General features: G+C 33.4%; 4 protein-coding genes across 9 annotated transcripts; all 4 read left to right on the top strand.

Moving 5' to 3' along the window:
- The first annotated feature begins 90 nt into the window (after nucleotides 1–90).
- On the top strand, nucleotides 91–2,921 carry LOC135843436 (uncharacterized). The gene is made up of 7 exons (XM_065361322.1): nucleotides 91–407; nucleotides 529–827; nucleotides 922–993; nucleotides 1,312–1,440; nucleotides 1,542–1,685; nucleotides 2,103–2,351; nucleotides 2,422–2,921. The coding sequence occupies exons 1-7, from the start codon at nucleotides 347–349 to the stop codon at nucleotides 2,896–2,898; spliced, it is 1,431 nt and encodes a 476-aa protein (XP_065217394.1). The 5' UTR covers nucleotides 91–346; the 3' UTR covers nucleotides 2,899–2,921.
- A 939-nt stretch (nucleotides 2,922–3,860) lies between these two features.
- Nucleotides 3,861–6,304, top strand: LOC135844932 (uncharacterized). Its single transcript, XM_065363329.1, has 3 exons — nucleotides 3,861–4,271; nucleotides 4,990–5,235; nucleotides 5,301–6,304. The coding sequence occupies exons 1-3, from the start codon at nucleotides 4,059–4,061 to the stop codon at nucleotides 5,799–5,801; spliced, it is 960 nt and encodes a 319-aa protein (XP_065219401.1). The 5' UTR covers nucleotides 3,861–4,058; the 3' UTR covers nucleotides 5,802–6,304.
- A 1,737-nt stretch (nucleotides 6,305–8,041) lies between these two features.
- LOC135844720 (uncharacterized) lies at nucleotides 8,042–12,615 on the top strand. The gene is made up of 7 exons (XM_065363042.1): nucleotides 8,042–10,166; nucleotides 10,293–10,591; nucleotides 10,668–10,739; nucleotides 11,128–11,256; nucleotides 11,366–11,503; nucleotides 11,707–11,952; nucleotides 12,026–12,615. Exons 1-7 carry the CDS (start codon nucleotides 10,106–10,108, stop codon nucleotides 12,515–12,517), a joined length of 1,437 nt encoding a protein of 478 aa, XP_065219114.1. The 5' UTR covers nucleotides 8,042–10,105; the 3' UTR covers nucleotides 12,518–12,615.
- A 1,360-nt stretch (nucleotides 12,616–13,975) lies between these two features.
- LOC135842670 (uncharacterized) lies at nucleotides 13,976–24,056 on the top strand. 6 transcript variants are annotated; one of them, XR_010558171.1, is made up of 9 exons: nucleotides 17,258–17,518; nucleotides 17,767–18,056; nucleotides 18,142–18,210; nucleotides 18,486–18,614; nucleotides 18,709–18,855; nucleotides 19,268–19,513; nucleotides 19,594–21,467; nucleotides 21,568–21,624; nucleotides 21,694–21,755. XR_010558171.1 is itself a non-coding variant. In XM_065360232.1 (7 exons), exons 1-7 carry the CDS (start codon nucleotides 14,106–14,108, stop codon nucleotides 16,664–16,666), a joined length of 1,440 nt encoding a protein of 479 aa, XP_065216304.1. In that variant the 5' UTR covers nucleotides 13,976–14,105; the 3' UTR covers nucleotides 16,667–17,084. The 6 variants fall into 6 exon arrangements, 4 of the variants coding, with proteins under 4 accessions (XP_065216304.1, XP_065216303.1, XP_065216307.1 ...); XR_010558170.1 differs by having other exon boundaries at nucleotides 21,568–21,755; XM_065360232.1 differs by lacking the exons at nucleotides 17,258–17,518; nucleotides 17,767–18,056; nucleotides 18,142–18,210; ... (4 more) ...; nucleotides 21,568–21,624; nucleotides 21,694–21,755 and adding exons at nucleotides 13,976–14,178; nucleotides 14,279–14,565; nucleotides 14,645–14,713; ... (2 more) ...; nucleotides 15,862–16,107; nucleotides 16,181–17,084.
- The last annotated feature ends 145 nt before the right edge of the window (nucleotides 24,057–24,201 follow it).

Here is a 24,201-nt window from a genome sequence, read left to right as displayed (position 1 = left end):
CTTGCCCCAAATAAAGCGAATTATTTTTAATATTCACGTTTCGTAATCCCTACTCAAGATAACTTTTAAATTAAATAGGAAGTTTCGCAATCATGTTCAGCTTAGAGTTTATTGAATTTTTTGGATCACATGTTGCAGATTAATCGAACCATGTACCTACTTAGTACTTATGTTACAAATATTCGATGATACTTTCTCAGACTGCCTCTAAATTAAAAGGAACCGAGAAGAAAGTAAAACAGAAATTAATAAGGTACCATTCAGAAATGATATTGAACTTGTAGGTAGCCAATTTGCCATTTGTGGAAGTTTATATCAATTAGTGTGAGGACTCATCTTAGAAAAGATGAATTCATTGATTTTCTCTATTTTATGTGTTTTTGTAACTGAGGTGCGATCAAAACAAGGTGACTACTTCATTGATGATAAATACCTTATCCTAAGGAAACTAGAATTCTACGATGTAAATCAATGTAGTAATACTCATGAGATTCGCTCATTTTTTCACACTTGCCTTTATTTTTACAGCATTACTTATCAGTATACACCCTAAGTATTGGGGGAACCTTGAAGACGTTTGGTACAACAATACCGCATCTGACCCATATTCCGACGAAAACGAATATTTTGCCGCGTGTCCTGCTTCCAGTTCTCTAGAGCAGCAATTCAACAATGATGTCTCGTTGACCAAACAAAGCGTATTCTCGCGGTTAATTTTGTGGAGAAATCAATCCCTGACGCACAATGATGTTGATTTCTGTGAAAAGTCATACGAGCCTGCGATGATTTATAATTCACATACGAAAGCGTACAAGATCGGATATGAGGTGGTAACTCATGTGTTTTTTACCTATACCTACTACTCTCCTTTTTGAATAATATTCTCACTGAAATACCTATGTACTTATTGTATTTTTTCAGCTGTATTTTTTTAGAAACGAGACCACAATTCAGTACAGTAGAGATGATTATCATTACTCGTATTATAACAGGGTTCGTCACTATTTCTTCTAATTCTTATATCTATGTTATGATTTAGACTGACACTGAAATGTGACACTTTCTAAGGGACCTCACTTATTTCCAATGTCGAACCCGTTTCTGTGGCTTTGCTAAAAAGCTGTTCATCAGAATGAGGAAAAAATGTTTCAATGCATACGTCTGAGGAGGAAATTTCGATATTAACGTACAGTGTTCAGATTCTGAATTCGATTTTGAATGAGTCAACTATACTTAAATGAGAGAAAGGAATTCGAGACGAGTATTCACAACGAATTTTTCATGTCTGCTTTTATAATTATTTTCACGCAGGTGAATACAAAAAAATTCCCGCATGAAATTGAGAACAAAACAATATTCAATGGTACCTCGGAATTTGTAAATAGATACGAAGAGGGGTTGCAAATTATTTTCAATTTCGCCAATGGATATCCGACTCTGGTAATGTGGATTTGATTATTTTAGGTACCTATACCTATTCGAAATAATAAACTCAAAAACATGTCTGTAATTTTTTGTTTTTTTTGTTGGTATTGTTGTAGGGTTTTCATTGGATAAATGTACTCTCAATAATATACACAAAAAACAACAAACATGCAATACTTGAAACACATCCTGTCAAACTTGAAAATTTAAAAGATGAATGCAGAAATTATCGACCTGTCGATGAAAAATTGTACTCAATGGTATGTGTATAGGTACTTGTGCTGCTGACTGTGTAAGAAACCACTACAATCAATCCCATGACTACCTACTTATCTCTTTAAGATGATATAGGTAGTCGGAAAAAGATCACCGAGAGTTCTTAATATTAGGCCAAACTTTCAGAAATGATTTTCTGAAACTCGGCTCTAGTTGAAAATTTGAAGAAAAAAATTGATCAATTTGAAACGAGTATTTGGTATCTATCTCACATCTATCACAAATTTAAAAAATGGGTATGAAGAAGTATTAATTTCTGGAATTATTTCAAATTCAACGCGGAGAGATGTAGTGGATTCCTTTCCTTGTTAGATGATGAGAGATGCCCAAGTACCTCGATGCTTGTACATTTTTTTCATCAGAAAATAATATATATTTTGGCAATGTTTTTTATACTTCAGAAAAATCAGAAAAAGCATTTGAAAGACATTCTGGTACCTTCGTCCTCATTAAAAGGAAACCCTGATATGTCATGCGGGCAACCTTACGGATGTTTAACACCATCGCAGATACTTCCACTGTGGTATTTTGACTCGAGCTCAGCCAGACTTGCCAGTTGTTCGTATTCATTAAACGAAATACCAGTTTGGAAATGCATCGCAGATGGAAATTTGAGAAGAGTCGATCTTTTCATAGCTGCAATTATCAAGGTAAAAGACCATGGATGGAATAATGTCAATGGTGAATGAACACTGACTACCACATTTTTATCATTTGCAGAAATCAAGTGTTGACGAAGTCATTTTTGGTGTAAATGGAGTATTGAAAATGATGGTACCGGGCGGCAGGAGAAAAATGTATTTATCGGATACTAAACGCGATCGTGTCGTGAAAATTCCAAAAATAATTTATCGAATTATTAATTTTGAAGCGGTGAATATTAAACATATGGCAGTAATTGTAATCCATAATGATCCTAGCGGTGTCCGAGATACTGATAAACTTTGCGACAAAAACGATACTCTTATTCGCACTTGGGATACAATAATCAACAATGATCCGAAAACTGGATTAACTTACATTTGTCCGATGACCACAGATCTTGAAAAAAAATTAGAAACAAATTTTTACCGTATAAATAAACTAAATTTGGATGATATTCCCCATGATGTTGATTCTGCGAATTTGTTTTGGGATGATGAAGAGGAAATTGTCAATTTAAGCTTTGAAAGATTTTTAAAAGAGTATCCCAAGTGAAATAAAATAATAAAAACGTGATAGAAATCGTTGGTCTTATTTTTATTTATCCCACCAATATTTCTCATTCAATGAATATTTTTTCCAGTCGCTTTAAAGATTCTAATGCAAACAATGTAGTTTCTGCTTTAAAGAAAAGTTTTAGTGCCACCAGAAATCAAAAGTCAAAAATTCGCCCTTTTTTTCTTTATTCGTTTTTTGCAACGCACTTCTCCAACTTTCGATCACTGAAAATTTAATTCAAAAAATAGAAGAGAACATTTCGCTGACCGAGCGAATCGAGTGTACAAATGTTCTTGGAGAATTCTCGATTTTGCTCCAGTCAAATTGGCCGAAAGTTTTTGAGTTTTGAAGTCGAATTTCAATAGAAAAGAAAATGTTGGTTTCTTTCAAAATTTCTCGCAGAGTGAATTTTGAAGAATCTTGGAGGTTTTTCGTCGTACGTACTTTTCAAGCCCATTTCCAAATTTCTCACTTTGTTTTTGTTATTTTGTATAGACACCGGATATTTCCGTCTTATTTAAATTCGACGAAAATTGAAGAATCAACTTCAGCAGCTGGTAGGTAATTTGGTTCTTAGGTTTAGGTGATCTGCTTCTTCAGAGTTCAGTGAGCCATATTTCAGCGCAACTATAAGGTACCTATTTTATTAATTAAGTAGGTACGTGTATTCCAACTTTTTCCATCCTTAAAAAATACTGATCAGAATTTCAATCTATTTCCATTAGAGAAAAATTTCAGAACTACTATTTTTATTCAACTTTGTTTTTACAGTTTCATTATAAAGATATTTTTTAATTTTTCTGAATCTCATCATATCACTTGTCTCAAATGAAGCGAATCATTTTCAATATTCACATTTCGTAATACCTACTCGTACTCACTCAAGATAGTCGATCTGGGGGTTTGAAAAAAAAGAGAGAGAAATGAAAACCGAGTTTCGCAAAATAAACCACTTTCAATACTGAAATTTAGTAATACGAGTACTCTCTCAGATAGCCTTTAAATTAAAAGGAACCGAAGAGGAAGTATACCTAAAGCAGAAACTATAGATTTAAAAATCAGATTAAACATCTAGTCAATTTGTGAAAGTTCATACGAGTACGTATTTTTGTACAGTTCGAATTTCAACTACGGTCAAAAGATTCATTTTTGAAAAAATGAATTCGTTTATTTTATCTATTCTGTGTGCTTTCGTAACCGAAGTGCGATCAAAACCAGGTGACGACTCGACTCACTGGATGAATGGAATACCCATAAGGTGCTCAAAAACCAATAAGTATATGGTATTTCGACAATATCCTGTCAAAATTATAAATTTAAAAGATGAATGCAGAAATTATCCATTTGCTGATGAAGATTTGTACTCGAAGGTATGTGTACTTGCGCATGTGCTGCTTATTAGGAAACCACAGCAATTTTGTGATTACACCATCTTAAAAATTTATAATTGAACAACTATAGTTTAGATTTACGTAAGGGATATCAAAAAGTAACCTGAACCCCCAAAAAGTTGAAACTTATCAAAAATGTTCACAGTTTTCCATCTTTGAATTCTCACTGGAGGCGCGGTTAAACATTGAATGGTTTGAGAGTTTGAAATTTTTCCTACGTCTTGTTGGGGCCATTAAACTATGATTTTTTGCATGCTTAATTGAAATTAAAATTTCGAAGAGAGGATCGAGGGGCGGGGGGGACTGAAAAGTTCTGAAGATGTAGTCGTTTTGGATTTAGTTGAAATTGTTCGTGAAAACATTGGATTCGAAAGGCTACTAGCTGATTCGTTAGTTATCAAAATTTCAACTTTTAAACTGAGAGTCTCCATAATTGGCATTCATTTCCAAATTTCTCAAGTTGAAAGCAAAACACATACCCATGATTTGAAACTTTCCTCGCGTAGGAGACTTCAACTCCATTTCTGACATGGTGTTCTCGAATATCCAAGAATTTTTCAAAATTCAAACGCCGAGACTGGGAGTGATTTTCTTGTTAGATGATGAGGGCTATACGTCGATAAGATACGATACATTTTTTTCATCAGAAAGTACGTTATATTTCAACTACATATGTAATATGTTGTTTGTAATTCAGGAAAATCAGGAAAAATGTTTGAAAGACATTCTAGTACATTCGTCCTTATTTGAAGGAAAACCTGACCTGTCATGTGGGCAACCTTACGGATGTTTAACGCCATCGCAGATACTTCCACTGTGGTATTTTGACTCGAGCTCAGCCAGGCTTGCTAGTTGCTCGCATATTAACTTGATCCCAGTTTGGAAAAGCATCGCAGATGGAAATTTGAAAGCAGTTGATCTTCTCGTTGCTACAATTATTAAGGTAAAACACCATGGATGGAACTGTCTGAGTGCGAATGAACATTCACACATTTTATTCATTTGCAGAAAACAGATGGTAGTGATGTTATTTTTGGTGTAAATGGAGTTTTAAAAATGGTGGTACCGGACGGCCCTCGAAAAATGTATTTATCGGATGCTAAACACGATCGTGTAGTGGAAATTCCAAAAATAATTTACCGACTTATCAAATTTGAAGCGTGGGAAAGAAAATTCATCGCAGTAATCGTAATCCATAATGATCCTAGCGCAGTCCGGGATGCTGACAGACTTTGCGACAAAAACGATACTCTACCAGGATGGGATAAAATAATTAACGATGATCCAAAAACTGGATTAACTTACGTTTGTCGCATGACACCAAAACTTGAAATTAAATTGAGCCTTAATGTTTACGATACAGATGATCTAAATATGGCCGCAGTTCCTCGTGAAGGTTATTCTAACGAGGTGTATTTTGATTATAAACAGGGCATTATCAATTCAATCTTTGAGAGAATAAAGTTGAAACAAGTATCTACCACCCCAAATAAAATAAAGACTTTTTAAATGAATTGATTTGACATTTTAATATCTTGCAATCTCAAAAACTTGAAAAAAAAAAGTTAAGCGGCCATCATTAAGTACCTACCTAGTACCTACACCATACATACATGACCACACATTGGCCGAAGGGCGAAGTTCCTGGTGAACATTATCATATGATAAAATTGAATTCGCATTCGCAGAAAACTAAATGTCCGACGTTGGGAAAACGGAATTTATTGAAGAATAAATTTTAGCAGCTGGAAATTTGGTTCTGTGGTTTAGGAGACAGGCTCCTTCAAATTCAATGACCCAAATTTCATCGCAATCAGAGTTGTTAGATTGTGAATGTTCTCTTGCGAATACAAGTATTTTATTGATTATAGGTACTTGTATTTCCTGTTTTAAAAAATCACTATGACTATCAGAATCAATCTAGGCTATATCGTTTGGAGAGAAATTTCAGAGCTACTTACTATTATTATTAATTTTGTCTTTACAATACCATTAAAAATTATTATCATGTTGATGCTTCATAAATTTCAATTTTTCTGAATCACTTCACTTTCCTTGAATGAAGCGAATCATTTTTGATATTCACGTTTTGAAATGCCCATTCAAGATAGACCTCACGTTAAAAAAAAGAGAAAACTCAAATTTTTACGTTTTTATGCCGTCTAATGCTTAGATTTTAGTCCATTTTCATTAAAAATATGTACTGTAAAATACACTTTTTGACCCCCCCCCCCCCTAATTGATTAAAAAGTGGAACTTGTTATCTTCCTCAAAAAAAAAAGAAAAACATGAATATATTTATACTTTTTATTCAAAAAAAAAATTGAACCTTGGATTTGATTCATCTTCATCAGAAAAGCACTACATTTATCGTTTTTTATCTTGCCCCCGCTCCCTTCCACGATGAAAATGTGGAACCTGACCCTCCCTTACGTTTCTATAAATAATTTGATTTGTTAACAGATAAATTTCATAGTAAAAATAAGTCACTTTAATTTTTCAAGTTCTATTGTAACTGCATGGATGAGTTGAACTATAGCCAGCATTATTGCTTGTACAGTGGATCATTTTCAATGTTCATGTTTCATAATACCCACTCAAGATAACTTTTAAATTAAAAAAAAGAAGCAGAATATTTGATAATACTTTCTCCAATTGCCTCTAAATTAATATAGGAGCCGAGAAGGAAGTAAAATACATAGAAACGATAATGAACATGTAGATAATTTGTGGAAGTTTTATACTTACCAAGTTGTGTACCTCCGGTTTGAATTTTTACAGGATAGGTACATTATTCATCCTCGAAAAGATGAATCCGCTGATTTTATCAATTGTGTGTTTTTTTGTAACCGAAGTGCAATCAAAAAAAGGTGACTACTTCATTGATAAATAAGAAAATACCATCGTATGCTTTCAAAAACAATTCGGTAATATTCATCAAACTTCGAGATTAGTTCATTTTTTCACATTTGCCTTTATTTTTACAGCTTTACTTATTAATTTAGGCAATCCACACTATCAGGGGGGCATTGAAGACGCATGGCACGATTATATTAAGTATAGTATTATCACACCTGAAAAATATTTAGCCGCGTGCCCTGCTTTCAGCCCTCTAGAGGAGCAATTCAACAAAGATGTCTCGTTGACCAAACAAAGCGTATTCTCGCGGTTAATTTTGTGGAGAAATCAATCGCTGACAGATAGTGATCTTGATTTTTGCGAGAAGTCGCACGAACCTGCGATGATTTATAATTCACTTACGGGAGAGCATAAAATAGGATATGAGGTTGATTATTCATGCGTTTTTTACCTACTCCTCTCACTTTTAAGTCATATTCTCATCTCACTGAAGTATTATTGTATTTTTTCAGCTATATTTTTTTATAAACGAGACCGAACGTCGGTACAGCACAAAACATGATTATTATAATTATAAAACGGTGAGACACCATTTATCTTATAATATTCTTACATTCGATCTTCTAACTTTTGACTTAACCCTTAAAGACCCAGGCTAATCCTGAGATGTTGTGTGAAAATGCTTTCAATTTCCTGAATTAGATCATCACAAGCATCACTTTAACCCACAGTTTGCCCCCCAGCCCCTTAAAGCCGTCTCGTAAAAGCCGTACGGATTTATTTAATTTTCCTTGAAAACCGAGAAAGCAAAAACCCCAATGAGGTCAATCATGGAACTGAATGATATAGTATCATTAGGTGTACTGAATGAGTGAAAGCATATCCCCAAAGAACACCCCACCCCTTTTTGGGGGGCAAATTTTCAAAAAAGTTGGGATAAAAAAATTGGACCCATGCTCCATTTTTGGATAAACATATTGATGGTACACCCTTCACAAAATGAAATCATGAAAGGTGTGAAAATGGTGGACCAGAGCGATTTTTTGAAAATTTGATTCGCTTGTCTCGATAAAAACCCGAAAAAACAGAGCATGAATACGCAAAGTACATAATATGGGAAATATTATCAAGTAGGCTTGAAATGACAGAAACAAGAATTGAAAGGAACACAGATGCTTTTAACAGCACATAAGTTCAGATAATCTACAATCCACCCATCAAATCTGTTTATCACTCCGTGGATATTCTTTCTCGATATTTGTCACCAAATAGTTACATCCTACAAAGGTTAGCAGTACAATTGTTTTTCTGCAGAAATATCGAAATAGGTTTATCAACCACTTTGAAAAGCTTTACACAGTCAAATTGCAGCACTCCTTGGCATTTCATAATGTTCAAGCATTCATGAAGAAGTCACTATCCCTTCTCGATCATAGATAATGTAGTTCTACATCATGAAAATTGCACGAGCAGAAGTCGTCGTTTACAATCATGAGATTGTGTCTAGCTTATGACTACAGGATTCAGGGGATTTGAGATTCAGTAAAAAGCTTTCAACTGTTGTTCAACCACAACTCTGAACTTTTGAATGTTTTGAGAAATTCCTGCTGAAGTTTATATTCTTTCTCGATATTTGTCAACAAATAGTTACATCCCGCAAAAGGTTAGGTGGTAGGATTGTTTTTCTGCAGAAGTATCGAAATAGGCTTATCTACCACTTTGAAAAGCTTTACACTGTCAAATTGCAGCTGTCTCTGGCATTTCATAATGTTGAAGCATTCATGAAGAAGTCACTATCCCTCCTCGATCATTGATAGTGTAGTTCAACATCATGAAATATTATGATTGGAAACAACGAATTCTGCTCAAGCAATTTTCAAGATGTACAACTTCACTATCAATGATCAAGGAGGGATAGTGACTTCTTAAACGTTAATTTTTTTTCAAATTTTCGCACAGAGCGAATTTTGTATATTTTGAAGAATTGTGAAAATTTTCACATCTATACGAGTACTTTTCAAGATTGCAGCGACCCTATCACTCTTTTCAATTAAAAAAACGCTTTAATTTTCCAAAAAGAACATGTGAAAACCTATAAGTATTTGAGATGATGCATTTTGAAATCTTGAATGTCACTTCTGATTTCCAGTCTTAATATTGTAACATCATTCGCTGATCTTTGTTCGGTTGAGCTAAAATTCTCAAGAAACTTTCAAGCTTATAAATTGAGCGCTGATCATTATCAGGCCATTACACCAATATTTTGATTCATATTAAGCGAGTGGTTCTCAATATTGACATTTCGTAATACTTTCTGAAGATACCTACTTGTCTTGAATTGAAAAAACTTAAGACGGAAGTAAAATAAAAACTAGATTTAGCAACCAAAATGATTAAATGTAAGAAGTTTATACCTATGTGTTTTTGAGTGGTTTGCCAACCTTAAATACAATGTCTACCTACTGCAATAAATCTAGTTTCTCCTTTGAAGAGAAATTCCAGTGTCACTCATTTTTACCAACTTCGGTTTTCATTTCGTTTTTTTTTTGGGGTCACTTGCTTCAAATCAATCGAATTACCTATTCTGCATATTCACGTATCATGACCCACTGAAGATAGCTTTTAAATTAAAAAAGGAAGGAAAATAAAAACTAAATTTCGCAATTACCTTGAAATGTAAGCAATCTGATTGGCTTGGAGTTTATTGAATTTCTCAGATCACATGTTGATCACATGTTGCAGATTAAGCGAACCTTTTTAGTTAAGTAGGTACCTACAAATATTTGATAATTTTCTCTCACTCCCTCCAAATCAAAAGGATCCGAAAAGGAAGTGAAATAGAAACTACATTCAGAAGTAATATAGAACATGTAGCCAATTTGTGGAAATTTATACGGTATTTGTGTACCGTTTGAATTTTTACTAGATAGGTAAATTATCCATCATTCGACAAGATGAATCCACTGATTTTTTCAATTGTGTGTTTTTTTGTAACCGAAGTGCGATCAAAAAAAGGTGACTACTTCATTGATAAATAATGAAATACCATCGTATGATTTCAAACAATTCGGTGATATTCCTCAAAACTTCGAGATTCGTTCGATTTTTTCACATTTGCCTGTATTTTTACATTTTTTACAGCATTACTTTTTAGTTTAGCCATTGATGACTATCAGGCGGGCATTGAAGACGTTTGGCACAATAATACCGCCAGCCAATATAGTCGTAAATACAAATATATTGCCGCATGCCCTGCTTCCAGCCCTCTAGAGCAGCAATTCAACAAAGATGTCTCGTTGACAAAACAAAGCGTATTCTCGCGGTTAATTTTGTGGAGAAATCAATCGCTGACAGATAGTGATCTTGATTTTTGTGAGAAGTCCCACGAACCTGCGATGATTTATAATTCACTTACAGGAGAGTATAAAATCGGATATGAGGTGATTTACTCGTGCATTTTTCACCCACTCCTCTCACTTATAAATCGTATTCTCACTGAAATTTTTTATTTTTCAGCTGTATGTTTTCACAAACGAGACCATATATCAGTACAGCAGCACAAAAAATGATTATTATTATTATAGAACGGTGAGACACTATACCTATCTTATAATATTTGAGTTTGGAGGAATGAAAAAAAAAAAGGAAAAAAGGAAAAAGCGGAAAAATAACACTTTATAACAATAAGGGACCTGACTTGATGTCTATGTACATATATTCCATGTCGAAATCGTCCCATGGCTTTGGTACACGCTGTTCCTCAAAATGGTGGAAAATGTTTCCATACCTACATACCACACTAGAGTACATTTCGATATTAACATATGTACAGTATTTACTATTTAGGTAGATTCTAAATTCTATTTTGAATGCTTTAACTATAATGAGAGAAAGGAATTTGAGACCCAGTAAAGTGTTTCGTAACGTATTTTTTATGCCTATCGCTTACAATCATTTTCACGTATTAACTGCCTAGGTAAATACAAAAAAGCTCCCGTATGAAATTGAGCATCAAACAATATTCAATGGTACCTCTGAATTTGTAATTAGGTACGAAGATGACTACGACATTATGTTTAATTTCACCAATGGATATCCGACTCTGGTAATGTGGATTTGATTATTAAGTACCCTACCTACTTGAAATAATAAACTGGTACATACAAAACATGTACATAATGTAATTTTTTGATTCTTTATCTGCATTGTTGTAGAGTTTTTATTGGATAAATATACTGTCTATAAAATGCTCAAAACACAACAAGCATGCAAAATTTGACGATCTCTACCACCTTTACAATTTGAACGATGAATGCAAAAATTACCGACCTGGTGATGAATTATACTCAAGGGTATGTACTTGTGCTGCTTACTACATAAGAAACCACTCCAATCAATTTCGAGATTAGGACCTCTTTAAGATGGTGTAGTTACTACAAAATCGCGACACTTCTAATGCAGTGAACTAGACTTGAAGATATTCAGTCTGGTTTATCACAGCTGGCAAAAAATCAAGGAATGATTTTATATTTTTACAACGTCTTTTATATTTCAGAAAAATCAGAAAAAGTGTTTGAAAGACATTTTAGTACCGTCGTCCTCGCTTAAAGGAAACCCTGATTTGTCATGCGGGCAGCCTTACGGATGTTTAACACAATCGCAGATAATTCCACTGTGGTATTTTGCCTCAAGCTCAGCCAAGCTTGCCAGTTGTTCGTATTCAAACGTGATACCAATTTGGAAAAGCATCGCAGCTGGAAATTTGAGGAGAGTTGATTTTTTCGTGGCAGCAATTGTTAAGGTAAAAGACCACGGATGGAATAATGTTCAGTGGTGAATGAACATTTACGTAGATATGTTTTTTTCACTCGCAGGAAATAGTTGACGAAGTCACTTTCGGTGTACATGGAGTATTGAAAATGATGGTACCGGGCGGCTCGCGAAAAATGTACTTATCGGATAATAAAGAGGATCGTGTCGTCGAGATTCCAAAAATAATTTATCGAATTATTAGATTCGTAGGGTTTCATACTTGTAGTAATCATATTGCAGTAATCGTAATCCATAATGATCCTAGCGGTGTCCGAGATACTGACAGACTTTGCGACAAAAACGATACTCTTATTCACACATGGGATAAAATAATCAACGATGATCCAAAAACTGGATTAACTTACATTTGTCCGATGACCGCAGATCTTGAAAAAAAATTAGACGTCAATTGTTGCGGCATAGATAAACTGAATTTGGCCAAAGTTCCTCACCGGATGCCGTATTCTCAGGAGTGGTACTGTTCGGAATTTGAGGATCAACGGAAATCTATCAATTATAACTTTAAAAAATTTTTAAAAGAGTATCCCAAGTGAAATAAAAACTTGATAAAAATCTTTGGTCTTATTTTTATATTTACCTATTCCACTTTTTTTTCATAGTTAGGTTCAAGATTTCCACTTTTTTTTTTTTAGAATTAGGTACCTATAAGAGAAGGTGTCTAATAAAATTACACACGATTGAATATATTATTTTCCAACCTTTAAAAATTCTATTCCAATCAATATAGTTTGCCTTTAAGAGAAAAGTTTTAGTACAATGTGAAATTTAAAATAAAAAATTCGCACTTTTTTCTTTTATTGTTTTGTTTTACGCTCTTCTTCAATTTTCGATCTTGAAAACTGAATTCAAAAAAAAGGTATGGTAGTAAAAAACATTTTGCTGGTCAATTCTTGGAAAATTGTCGATTTTTGCTCGAGTCAACTTAGGCGAAAGCAATTGAAAATTTATAGTTTTGTGAGAACAAAAAATCTTTTTTTTCTTCAATTTATTCGAATTTCGATCTTACTTCACATAATTTTTTTTCTTGGGGTGATTGTAATTACTTGATTATTACACCCGTCATGTGAGATTTTATATCGAGTTGGTAAGGTCAAGTTTTTTAGAAAATGAAAGTTTACTTAATTTCTTTCACTTCGCACAGAACAATCATTTCGTGCAAGTATTTTTAATAATTTCGCAGGGTTTCATATGTATGTAACCCGCTGTGACAAAATCGACCATTCGGACGAAAAAAAGTTCCAAATTAATGACGTTTAAAATGAATTTTAAGAATTAAAAGATCAGATTTTTGAAAAAAAAAAACAATTTTTGAAATTTTGTCGAAATGGTTGATTTTGTCAGAGCGGGTCATCATATACTTTTCAAGGTCATTTTCGAATTACGTACATTTTTCATAATTTTGTAAGTAAGTATTTTTTCGACCTGTAGAAATAGGATATTTTTGACTTTTTATTTAAAAAATTTGACAAAATTTAAAGAATGAACTTCGGCAACTAGAAAATTCGATTCTGAGGTTGAAGTGACGTGTTCTTTCAGCGAGCCAAAATTCAGGGCAATCACAGTTGCTGAAATAAGACATTGTAGTTCTCGTGTAAATATCTTATTGATTATTACTTGTATGCCAACTTTTTCCAGTCTTAAAAAATGACTATCAGAACCAATCTATTTATTTTACTTTCAGAACTACTATTTTTAATCAAGGTTGTCTTTACAATATCATTTTAATTTTTCCATATTGCATCATTTACCTCAAATGAAGCGAATCATTTTCAATATTCACGTTTCGTAATCCCCGATAAAGATGGTAATATCGATATCGGGTTAAAAAAAGAGAGAGAGAAATGAAAACCGAATTTCGCAATCTCATTGACATGTAAGCAATTTGTTTAGCTTGGGGTTTATTGGATTTTTTGAATCACATGTCTTACATTAGGCGAATCATTTTCAATGCTAATATTCGGTACCTAATTACTTTTTCAGATGGACTTTAAATTAAAAGTAGCCGAGTAGGAAGTAACCAGAAACTAGATTTAAAAATTAGATTTATTAGTAAAATATGTAACCAAATTGTGGAAGTTTGTACGTATTCTTGTACGGTTTTCAACTAAGTGTAAATGATTCATGTTTGAAAAAATGAATTCACTGATTTTCTCCATTTTGTGTATTTTCGTAACCGAAGTGCGATCAAAACAAGGTGACGATTTGATTGATAAATAAACGATTTCAACAAATTCAGTAGTAGGCTATTCATCAGATCATCTCAGTTCGAAATTCGTTCATATTTACTTTTACAGCATTACTTTTCAATCTGTGTACTTGGACCCTTGAAGACGCTTGGCACAAGAATAGCAGTAAAAAATTATTTGATCAGGAATACGAATACTTAGCCGGATGCCCTGCTTCCAGCCCTCTTGAACAGAAATTCAACGAAGATATCTCTCTGACCAAACGAAGTGTATTCTCGCGGTTAATATGGAGAAATCAATCCGTGACAGGCAATGATCTTGATTTTTGTGAGAAGTCGTACGAGCCCGCGATGATTTTTAATCCAATTGAGGGAGAGTACAAAATCGGATATGAGGTTGATAACTCGTGTGTTTTTTTTACCTATTCACCTCATTTATGAATCATATTCTCACTGCAATATTGTATTTTTTCAGCTTTACTTTTTTGGAAACGAGACCAAAATTTGGGAGTACAATAGACGTCATTATCGTTATTATAAAACGGTGAGATGCTTTTTTTACAACTTCTACATCACGTTTTCATCCTTACATTATAATCATTTTTACGCAGGTAAATACAAAAAAGCTCCCGTATAAAATTGACAATCGTACAATATTTAACGGCACATCTGATTCTGAATTTGTAATTAGATACGTTGATAACTACGTCATTATGTTCAATTTCACCAATGGATATCCGACTCTGGTAAACTGAATTTGATTACATTATTAGAATTAACAAATTAAAAAACATCAAATATTTTCGAGATGTTTTATAATCAATTTTTTCATTTTTTTTTTTTTTTGTTAATGGTACTGTTGTAGGGGTTCTATTGGGTAGATGTACTGTCTATAAAATGCTCAAAAAACAATAAACACGTGGTATTTGACAAATATGGTGTCAAACTTGTAAATTTAATAGATAAATGCGGAAATTACCCCCTTGACGATGAAGATTTATACTCAAAGGTAACTATGTGTATTGTGTATACTTGTGCATGTGCTGCTTACTAGGAAACCACTTCAATATAATTTTGTGATTAGGTACCTATGTATATCTGCTTATTAAGAATTTAGAATTGAGCAACTAATTTACCCACATCCGTTCAACATAATACATGATTTATGTATTATTTTCCCTCTCTTGAAACAATACAGACTTTTACTACAAATAATAGAAAACTCCTCCACTATCCCTAACGAACCCTCCAAAATTCAAAAATTCATCGCCCTAATAAAAAAAAACAACCTCGCAAATCAAATCTAAAACCCCCACCCCACACTACGAGTGTAATAATCTTCTAATTATAAACACCCTTCAAAAAAAAAGGTATGCTACCTCAACCCCCCCCCCCCCCAAAAAAAGAACTGTAGGTATCAAAAAATATGTTCACAATTTCCCATCTTTGAAGTGTCAGCAGTAGTGTGATTAAACATTGAATGACTTGAGAATTTGAAACTTTTCCAATGTCTTGTTGGGGTCATTAAACTATGATTTTTTGCAGAATCAATTGAACTTTCAAAAGAGAGATCTGCAAGTTATTTCCTTGTTAGATGATGAGGGATGCTTATGTGAATAACTACTGATACATTTCTTTCATCAGAGTCTTATACCTATTATATCTTGACAAATATTATTTTTTGTAATTCAGAAAAATCAGAAAAAATGTTTGAAAGACATTCTAGTACCTCCGTCCTTATTACGAGGAAAACCTGATCTGTCATGTGGACACCCTTACGGATGTTTAACGCCATCGCAAATACTCCCACTGTGGTATTTCACATCACGCTCAGCCAGGCTTGCCAGTTGCTCGCATATCAACTTGATCCCAGTTTGGAAAAGCATCGCAGATGGAAATTTGAGAGCAGTCGATCTTTTCGTAGCAACAATTATTAAGGTAAAACACCCCGGATGAATAGTTTAATGATGAATAAACGCTCATATAATTATGATATTTCATCCATTTGTAGAAACTAGTTCATAACAATCGCGAAGTTCTTTTCGGTGTATATGGAGTATTGGAAATGATGGCACCTGGCGGCTCTCGGAAAATGTATTTACCAGATGCTAAACGCGATCGTGTCGTGGAAATTCCAAAAATAATTTACCGAATTATCAAGTTCGAAGCGTGGAATATAAAATCTATCGCAGTAATCGTAATCCATAATGATCCTAGCGCAGTCCAAGACGCTGACAGACTTTGCGACAAAGACGATACTCTATCAGGATGGGAAAAAATAACCAACGATGATCCAAAAACTGGATTAACTTACGTTTGTCCTATGACACCAAAACTTGAAATAAAATTGAGCGTTAATTATAACAACATTGATGGACTACATTTGGCCGCAGTTCCTCGTGAAGGTTATTCTGGAGAGGTGGAAACTGATTATAAACAGAAAGCTGTTGAGTCAATCTTTGAGAGATTAAAGTTAAAACGCTACCCCTACCCATAGTGTAATAATAATAAATACTCGTAGTTTCTAAACGTATGATTTGATTTGACATTCTAACAATCTTATTGGAGGGTTGTACATACATATTCATTTTACTTGATGTGGGGTTGAAGAAGGAGATACACGTGTGGCTGCATTTCCAATCTTAAAAAATGTCTACTGGGTTTCGATCTTTCTCCCGAGGAGAAAAATTTTAACGCCACCCTTCTCAATTACGATAGTATTCAGTGATATACCTAGTTACCTACCTATATTATTAATGATTATCATGTTATTACTCTATTAACTTTGATTTTCCTGGATCACTTATGTAGGTACCTTCCTCCTTTAAAGAAAAATTTCAGTGCCACTCATTTTTACCAACTTCGGTTTTCATTTCGGTTTTTCTGGATCATTTGCTTCAAATCAAGCGAATTATTCTGAATAGGTATTCACGTTTTATGATACCCACTGAAGATAACTTTTAAATTAAAAAAAAAAGAAAATTAAAAGCTACATTTCGCAATCTCGTTGAAATGTAAGCAATCAGACCAACTTGGAGTTTATTGAATTTCTCAGATCACATGTTGCAGATTAAGCGAACCGTGTACTTACAAATATTCGATGATAGGTACCTCTCAAATTGCCTCTAAATCAAAATGAGCCGAGAAGGAAGTGAAATAGAAACTAGAATGTTTAGAAGTAATATTATTGAACATGTAGCCAATTTGTCGAAGTTTATACGGTATTTGTGTAGCAATGTGTACGGTTTGAAGTTTTACTGGATAGGTAAATGATTCATCTTCGAAAAGATGAATCAGCTAATTTTCTCAATTGTGTGTTTTTTTGTAACCGAAGTGCGATCAAAAAGAGGTGACTAAGAACTTCATTGATAAATGAGGAAATTCCATCGTATGATTTCAAACAATTCGGCAACCTTCCTCAAAATTTCGAGATTCGTTCAAATTAACTTAAAAAAAAATCTAAAAAAATAAATTTCCAATCAATTTAAAAAAATTATATAATTTAAATATATAAAATTTAATAATTTAATTAAATTAATTCTAATAAAAGAAATTATTATTATATTCATTTTTTCACATTCGCCTTCATTTTTACAGCTTTACTTCTTGATGTCAACAATGAATACTATCAAGGAGGCATTGAAGACGTTTGGCACAACAATACTTTTATCAGACCTAAGAAATATTTAGCCGCGTGCCCTGCTTCCAGCCCTCTAGAGCAGCAATTCAACAAAGATGTCTCGTTGTCCAAACAAAGCGTATTCTCGAGGTCAATTTTTCTGAGAAATCAATCCCTGACGGAGAGTGATATTGATTTTTGTGAGAAGTCGCACGAACCCGCGATGATTTATGACTCACTTACGGGAGAGCATAAAATAGGATATGAGGTTGATTATTCATGCGTTTTTTACCTACTCCTCTTACTTTTAAGTTATATTCTCATCTCACTGAAATATTACTGCATTTTTTCAGCTGTATGTTTTTATAAACGAGACCGAACGTCGGTACAACACAAAACATGATTATCATTATTATAAAACGGTGAGACACCATATCTTGTACTATTCTTACATTCGATCTTCTAACTTGAGTTTAGAACGAAAAAAAAAAAAAAAAAAAACCGGATGGATGACACTTTTTGAAAGATCTGATTTTTTTCCAATATCGAAACCGTTCCCGTGGCTTTGCTACAAGCTGTTCCTCAAAATGGTGGAAAATGTTTCACCATATTTCGATATTAACATACTTACATTATTTAGATTCTAAATTTCTAAATTCTATTTTGAATGCTTCAACTGTAACGAGTTTTCACGCAGGTAAACACAAAAAAGCTCCCGTATGAAATTGAGAATCAAACAATATTCAATGGTACCTCTGAATTTACTATTAGGTACGAAGATTGGAACCACATTATGTTCAATTTCACCAATGGATATCCCACTCTGGTAATGTGGATTTGATTATTAGGTACCCCACGTACTTGAAGTAATAAAATATACAAATATGTAATTTTTTGATTCTTGATCTGCATTGTTGTAGAGTTTTTCTTGGATAAATATACTGTCTATAAAATGCTCAAAACACAACAAGCATGTGAAATTGGGATATTACAATGTCGAAAAGTTTGAAAATTTGAACGATGAATGCAAAAATTACCGACCTGCTGATGAAGAATTGTACTCAAAGGTATGTACTTGTGATGCTTACAACATAAGAAACTACTCCAATCAATTTATTCAGTATGGTTTATCAGAGCTGGGAAAAAAAATCAATGAAGTGTTAAGATTAGGTCAAACTTTAAAAAAATGATTTTCTGAAATTCTGCTCAACTTGAAAATTTGAAGAAGAAAAAACTGATCATTTGCAGTAACTACCAATTCAATGTCTATTCTCACCTATCATCAATTAAAAACTAAGTATGAAGAAATCATTCATTTCTGGTGTTATTTCAAATTCAACGCGGAGAATTGAAGTGGTTTACTTTCCTTGTTGAATGACGAGAGAAATGATTATATCGAAGCTGCTACCAACAATGTACATTTTTTTCCATCAGAAAGTATAGGTACTTAATACTTTGATAATGTCTTTCATACTTTAGAAAAATCAGAAAAAGCGTTTGAAAAACATTTTAGTACCGTCGTCCTCGCTTAAAGGAAACCCTGATCTGTCATGCGGGCAATCTTACGGATGTTTAACACCATCGCAGATAATTCCACTGTGGTATTTTGCCTCAAGCTCAGCCAAGCTTGCCAGTTGTTCGTATTCAAACGTAATACCCGTTTGGAAAAGCATCGCAGATGGAAATTTGAGAAGAGTCGATCTTTTCGTAGCTGCAATTTTTCAGGTAGGTACCTAAAAGACCTAGATGGAATAATGTTCAGTGGTGAATGAACACTTACCTACATCTGGTTTTTTCATTTGCAGGATTTAATTGTTCACGAAGTCACTTTCGGTGTAAATGGAGTATTGAAAATGATGGTACCGGGCGGCTCCCGAAAAATGTATTTATCAGATACCAAACGCGATCGTGTCGAGGAAATTCCAAAAATAATTTATCGAATTATTAGAATCGTCGGGTTAGAAACATATAGTAATCATATTGCAGTAATCGTAATCCATAATGATCCTAGCGGTGTCCGAGATACTGACAGACTTTGCGACAAAAACGATACTCTTATTCACACGTGGGATAAAATAATCAACGATGATCCAAAAACTGGATTAACTTACGTTTGTGCGATGACCACAGATATTGAAAAAAAATTAGACGTCAATTGTTGCAGCATAAATAAACTGAATTTGGCCGAAGTTCCCCAGGATTCGTATTCTTCTATTCAGTGCTTTATGGAGGATCAACACGAATCTATCAATTATATCTTTGACAAATTTTTAAAAGAGTATCCCAAGTGAAATAAAAACCCGATAAAAATCTTTGGTCTTATTTTTATATTTACCTATTCTATTCTTTTTCTTAGTTAGGTTTAAGATTTTCACTTTTTTTGACAGTTATAAGAGAAGGTGTCTAATTACCTACATAAGATTGAATATATTTTCCAACTTTTAAAAATTCTATTCTAATCAATTTAGTTTCCTCTTAAGAGAAACGTTTTAGTGCCACGTGAAATTTAAAATAAAAAATTCGCAATTTTTTCAATCATAGTTTTGTTTTACGCTTTTCTTCAATTTTCGACCTTGAAGACTGAATTCAAAAAAAAAGGTAGGTAGTAAAAAACATTTTGCAGGTCAATTCTCGGAAAATTCTTGATTTTTGCTCGAGTCAATTTAGGCGAAAGCAATTGAAAATTCACAGTTTTGTGAGAACAAAAAATCTTTTTTTCTTCAATTTATTTGAATTTCAATCTTTCTTCACATAATTAGAAAATAAAATGTTAATTTCTTTCACTTCACACAGAACAAATTTCGTGCAGGTAGGTATTTTTAATAATTTTGGAGGGTTTCATCTACTTTTCAAGATCATTTCCGAATTACGTACTTTTTTCGTAATTTTGTAAGTATTTTTTTGACCTGTAGGCATAGGACATTTTTGACTTTTTAAAAAATTCGACAAAATTTAAAGAACCAACTTCAGCAGCTGGGAAATTCGATTCTGAGGTTGAAGTGACGTGTTCTTTCAGCGAGCCAAAATTCAGGGCAATCACAGTTGCTGAAATGTAATATGTAGTTCTCGTGTAAATATCTTATTGATTATTACTTTATCCCAACTTTTTCCAGTCTTAAAAAATAACTAAGTATCAGAACCAATCTATTTATTTTACTTTCAGAGCTACTATTTTTAATCAAGTTTGTCCTTTACAATATCATTTTAATTTTTCTGCATTGCATCATTTACCTCAAATGAAGCGAATCATTTTCAATATTCACGTTTCGTAATCCCCGATAAAGATGGTAATAGGTATCGATATCGGGTTAAAAAAAAAGAGAGAGAAAGAAATGAAAACCGAATTTCGCAATCTCATTAACATGTAAGCATATTTGTTTAGCTTGGGGTTTATTGGATTTTTTGAATCACATGTCGTACATTAGGCGAATCATTTTCAATGCTAATATTCGGTAATTACTTTTTCAGATAGACTTTAAATTAAAAGTAGCCGAGTAGGAAGTAACCAGAAACTAGATTTAAAAATTAATTTAGTAAATATGTAAAGCCAAATTGTGGAAGTTTGTACGTATTCTTGTACGGTTTTCAACTAAGTGTAAATGATTCATCTTTGAAAAAATGAATTCACTGATTTTCTCTATTTTGTGTATTTTCGTAACCGAAGTGCGATCAAAACAAGGTGACGATTTGATTGATAAATAAACGATTTCAACAAATCCAGTAGTAGGCTATTCATCAGATCATCTCAGTTTGAGACTCGCTCATATTTATTTTTACAGCTTTACTTTTCAATTTGCGGACTAAGACCCTTGAAGACGCTTGGCACAAGGATACATGTAAACAATTATCTGATAATGAATACAAATATTTAGCTGGATTTTCATTGAAATACTGTATTCTTTCAGATGTATTTTTTTAAAAACGAGACCGAAATTTGGGTTTCCGATGGACGTTATTATAAAACGGTGAGATGCTATTTCTTATAACTTTTACATAACGCATGATTGAGAACATCAAAATTGAGTTGAAAATTCCAAGTCTTCAATATGATGCTTTCTAAGGGAGCTGACTTTTTGTCTACAGCTCTTTATTCAAACGGGAAATTATGTTTTAATATGTACAAGTACATGAGTGCCAACAGTAAATTCTGATATTAACATACAGGGGTCGGCATAAGTTAGTATTCGTATTCGAAAACTGATGCGTTCTTTTTAACACCCTGTTGTGTGTAATGAGTAGATAGAAGGTCTTGTAGGCAGTGCGTTGTGTTCGTGGAAGTCCCACCAACACTTTGGTAATAATAGTTTTTTCCCCGATATGTCACTACAGAAAAAAATTCATTTTCATTTGAAAATTTATATTCAAAATTAGATTTCGAATACGTCAACTAATGCCTATTAATTATAATCATTTTTACGCAGGTAAATACAAAAAACCTTCAGTATAAAATTGAGAATCATACAATATTTAACGGCACATCTGAATTTGTAATTAGATACGTAGATGACTACGACATTACGTTCAATTTCACCAATGGGTATCCGACTCTGGTAAAGTGAATTTGATTATATTATTCAAATTAACAAATTAAAAAACATCAATTATTTGCGAGATGTTTTATAATCAATTTTTTCCTTTTTTTTATGGTACTGTTGTAGGGTTTCTATTGGGTAGATGTACTGTCTATAAAATGCTCAAAAAACAATAAACACGTGTTATTTATTGAAGAATATCGTGATTATCGTTTCAAACTTGTAAATTTAAAAGATGAATGCAGAAATTACCCCCTTGCTGATGAAGATTTATACTCAAAGGTATGTGTACTTGACTACTTGTGCATGTGCTGCTTACTAGGAAACTGCTTCAATATAATTTTGTGATTACCTATATATCTGCTTAAGAATTTAGAATCGGATTAGACAAGTAATTTACCTACATCCACTCTCTTGAAAGAATACAGACTTTCACTGCAAATAAAAGAATCCCACCCCTCACACTATCCCGGACGAACTCTCCGAAATTCAAAAATCCATCATCCTAATAGAAACATCAACTTCACAAATCAAATATAAATTCCCCCCCCCCCCACTCAACGGGTGTAATAATCTTGTAATTTATAAACATCCCACAAAAAAAGAAGTAGGTTAACTCAAACCCAAAAAAATGAAACATATGAAACATATCAAAAATGTTCACAGTTTTCCATCTTTGAAGTGTCACATGGTAGCATGGTTAAACTTGAGAATTTGAAACTTTTCCTACTTCTTGTAGGGGTCATTAAACCACGTTTTTTGCAGAACCAATTGAACTTTCAAAGAAAGAGTTGAAGTAATTCCTTTGTTAGATGATGAGGGATGCCTATGACAATACTGATGATACATTTCTTTCATTAGAAAATACCTTATATATCTTGACAAATGTTGTTTGTAATTCAGAAAAATCAGAAAAAATGTTTGAAAGACATTCTAGTACCTCCGTCCTTATTACGAGGAAAACCTGATCTGTCATGTGGACACCCTTACGGATGTTTAACACCGTCGCAGATACTTCCATTATGGTATTTTGACTCCAGCTCAGCCAGGCTTGCCAGTTGCTCGCATATCAACTTGATCCCAGTTTGGAAAAGCATCGCTGATGGAAATTTGAGAGCAGTCGATCTTTTCGTAGCTACAATTATTAAGGTAAAACATCGCGGATGAATAGTTTAATGATGAATAAATGCTCACAAATGATATTTTATCCATTTGTAGAAACTAGTTTATAACAAACGCGAAGTTCTTTTCGGCGTATATGGAGTATTGAAAATGATGGTAGCTGGCGGCTCTCGGAAAATGTATTTATCGGATGCTAAACGCGATCGTGTCGTGGAGATTCCGAAAATAATTTACCGAATTATCAAATTCGAAGCGTGGAATAGAAAATCCATCGCAGTAATCGTAATCCATAATGATCCTAGCGCTGTCCAAGACGCTGACAGACTTTGCGACAAAGACGATACTCTATCAGGATGGGAAAAAATAACCAACGATGATCCAAAGACTGGATTAACTTACGTTTGTCCTATGACACCGAAACTTGAAATAAAATTGAGCGTTAATTATAACAACATAGATGGACTACATTTGGCTGCAGTTCCTCGTGAATGTTGTTCTGGAGAGGTGGATACTGATTATAAACAGAAAGTTGTCGAGTCAATCTTTGAGAGATTAAAGTTGAAACGCTACCCCTACCCCTAGTGTAATAAATATACTCGTAGTTTCTAAACGTATGATTTGATTTGACATTCTAACAATCTTATTGGAGGGTTGTACATATTCATTTCACTTGATGTGGGGTTGAAGAAGGAGATACACGTGTGGCTGCTTTTCCAATCTTAAAAAATGTCTACTTACTGGTTTCAATCTTTCTTCCGA

Source organism: Planococcus citri, chromosome 4 (genome assembly GCF_950023065.1).
Source record: "Planococcus citri chromosome 4, ihPlaCitr1.1, whole genome shotgun sequence".
Lineage (NCBI taxonomy): Eukaryota > Metazoa > Arthropoda > Insecta > Hemiptera > Pseudococcidae > Planococcus > Planococcus citri.
This window is presented reverse-complemented; position numbering and strand designations above follow the sequence as displayed.